We start from the raw sequence: 2,769 nt of genomic DNA, 5'->3' as shown, positions 1-2,769 counted from the left end.
GAGGACATTTGAATGTGGTAACCTCCTCTTTTATAATTATTATCTCTGTAATCTTATAAGCAGCATGGCTTTTATTAATCTTAGAATAAATTTGTGATGTTATATTAAGTGTAGAATGTATTTTCCCTTTCAAAATCACAATGCAAAGTCGCCAAGTCTGTGCTTAGCTGTAAGTCTGACTTTAATAAACTCAGATTAATTCTTCAGTTCTGATTGTCAGGCTATTTTATATCTCAATGACATGGGGAAATCATGGGGAAATCCCCACAAGACAGCTAGCTATACAATCTGAACAACTTCATTCACAATTCAGAAATGTGTTCACTCCTTCTTTTTAAATGAAATCAGGAGAGACTTTGTCTTTAGGTTCAAAACTTACACTTTTTCGTTTATAGTTTTGATAGATTGTTTTGTGTTGTAGCACCATCCCCCCATTTTGTTTTTACCTGCCAGGAGACTTGACTGAGAAGATTCTGCTGCTGCTCATTTTTTCCTATTTGTCTCTGTTTGGATTGTGATAAATACATAAAGTGTGCAGCATGTGCTACAGCGTGGACTGCATTGTAGATGTTGTAGCTGTGGCCAGTCATCTTCAATTCAAAAAGAGTCCCAGGAAGACTTTCCAGTTTCTCCTTCTCTGTGCAAGTTCTCCCAGACATGATGTCTATGTTGGGTTTGGGTAAAGAACAGTCAAATGCATGTTCCCAAAAGATCTGGAGAAAATCATCTTCTTTTTCTGAAGTGGGATTTCTGCTCTGAAGAAAAGTCTGGAATCCTAACACATCCTTTGAGTGAACTGCAAAGGATATAGCACCATGGATGAAGTCTATGTCATGTGGTTTTTTAAAAGAGTAAGACACAAAATCCATCTGAGCTGTCATAATCCAGACTTTTCCTTTTGATTTGTCCATGCCAAGATATTCTGGCATTCCTAGCAGCAGGATAAGAATTGACATTGTTTGTAGTTCTCCATGTATGACCAAGACATTAGAAGTGTTCCTGCTGATGATCTTGTATGTTTTAATCCCATCTTCCACAAGGGTTTCAATAGCATTAGAAAATCCTTGTTTGGGTAGTCTTTGAATAAAATCAAAGCAGATGCCACTTTGGGAAAATGATGGAAGTACATTCTGCACAAATCTCTCCCCATTGTCATCATCGAGATACAGCACTCCGATCCATGTCCATCTAAAATGAAGAAGTAAATGAAGAACCCCATTGTACTGATGGATGCCCTGGGGGACCATCTGTTGGACAAAAGCATCTTGGTTTTTGTAATCCAGCACTGGAGCAGAACCATAGGACAGCTAAGGAATTGATAAGAAAGAACACATTTTCAAAACAGATTTTTGTGCTTTTGAAAGTGGTATGTTGGTTAAACTTCAATGCTGATTCTAATATACCTACATGGAAGGAGATCAAATGCTGACCTCTCCTTCTCCATTTCTTTAAACTATCATATCTTTTTATATATTACAATCTCTCAGCCTACAGTTCATATGTAATTCCTTCTCCTAAATAATACACAACAGATCAAAACTACACTCCCTCTGAATTGTTATCATTGCCATTTGATTTGGGATAGCTAATAACTGAACAATTCCATTTAGATTCCAGATTCCTGATATACTAAGACTACAGCATTGACAGCTAATATCCTAGTTGTTAAATCATTCATTCCTGGCATTTTATTTGAAGGTTTACAAGGTAACTCTTGCAGTAAAACAAAAGAAGAGACAATAAAAATATAATGTAATGGAAAATGATGACTTGTGTGTTTTGAAAATTAATAAAACTTGTTTTAAAAAAATATATATATAAAATAAAGTTATACATAAAAGTACCATTAAATTAGTAGCCAAATAAAATGAACCAAAGAGCAGCAAAATTATAAACAATAATATTGATTTTGATAAAACCAAAAACTAACTTCTGCAACATTTTCTAAGTCACAAGTTTTTATCTAATACACATATTTCTTCATTTAAATTTCCATAATGTACATATATTTTATATATTACTTCAAGAAATGTAAATATTTTCATGTATAAAAAGGACAGAGGTGCAATCTTTTATCACAGAAAAGTGATAGAAAAGGGATGACTATTCAAACCAACATTGTTATGTTAGAATTTGAAAATTGCAAATGAAAAGTGTTCAACAAATCCTTACCTGTGGAACCTTGTAGATACCTAGGATGGTGGCCATATGAAGGCAGACATTTGAATTAGGTCCCCCAATGACTGCAACTACATTGTTTTTATCACACTTGTAATTTGGAATCAATCTCTTCCAAGATGAGAGAAGTTCCATTGTGGCAAGATAAGTCCAGCTAGCACTGAAATGGCTGTTATAGATCTGGAATCCCACAGTGATGTTTGGCAAAATATGTGGGTTTTCATTGATTTCTTTCACAGTGAATACCAGTGCCAGAATATGCTGGTAATGCTGAGTCAATACCCTACAAAGAAATATATAAATTGTGTAACAATTCATATGTTGTAGTGCAAGTTGACTACATCACCAGTATCATTGGAGGGATAAGTTGGGAACCTTCATGTCCATAATGAGTTACTTTTTAAAATTTGAATTTAGCTTGGTGAATTAATTGTGCTCCACTGAAAAAAAAATTACAGTGATAATCTGCTAAAATGTGATTATTTCTTGATTTCTTTTATAGCAAATATATGAACTAGTAAGATTCAAAAGATCACTGGCTGATGTGCTAGAACAAAAATCTATCCCCAAAATTAAAATGTAACATGATGA

General features: G+C 34.2%; 1 protein-coding gene across 1 annotated transcript; it reads right to left on the bottom strand.

The window, feature by feature from the left end:
- Positions 1–280: 280 nt before the first annotated feature.
- On the bottom strand, positions 281–2,402 carry LOC113429968 (vomeronasal type-2 receptor 26-like). Its single transcript, XM_026692469.2, has 2 exons — positions 2,173–2,402; positions 281–1,307 (listed from the first exon to the last, which is right to left on the bottom strand). The coding sequence occupies exons 1-2, from the start codon at positions 2,311–2,313 to the stop codon at positions 390–392; spliced, it is 1,059 nt and encodes a 352-aa protein (XP_026548254.2). The 5' UTR covers positions 2,314–2,402; the 3' UTR covers positions 281–389.
- Positions 2,403–2,769: the final 367 nt, after the last annotated feature.

The sequence above is a fragment of the Notechis scutatus genome, chromosome Z (genome assembly GCF_049901735.1).
Source record: "Notechis scutatus isolate UNSWTSFEM ecotype Mainland chromosome Z, rNotScu1.2, whole genome shotgun sequence".
Lineage (NCBI taxonomy): Eukaryota > Metazoa > Chordata > Lepidosauria > Squamata > Elapidae > Notechis > Notechis scutatus.
This window is presented reverse-complemented; position numbering and strand designations above follow the sequence as displayed.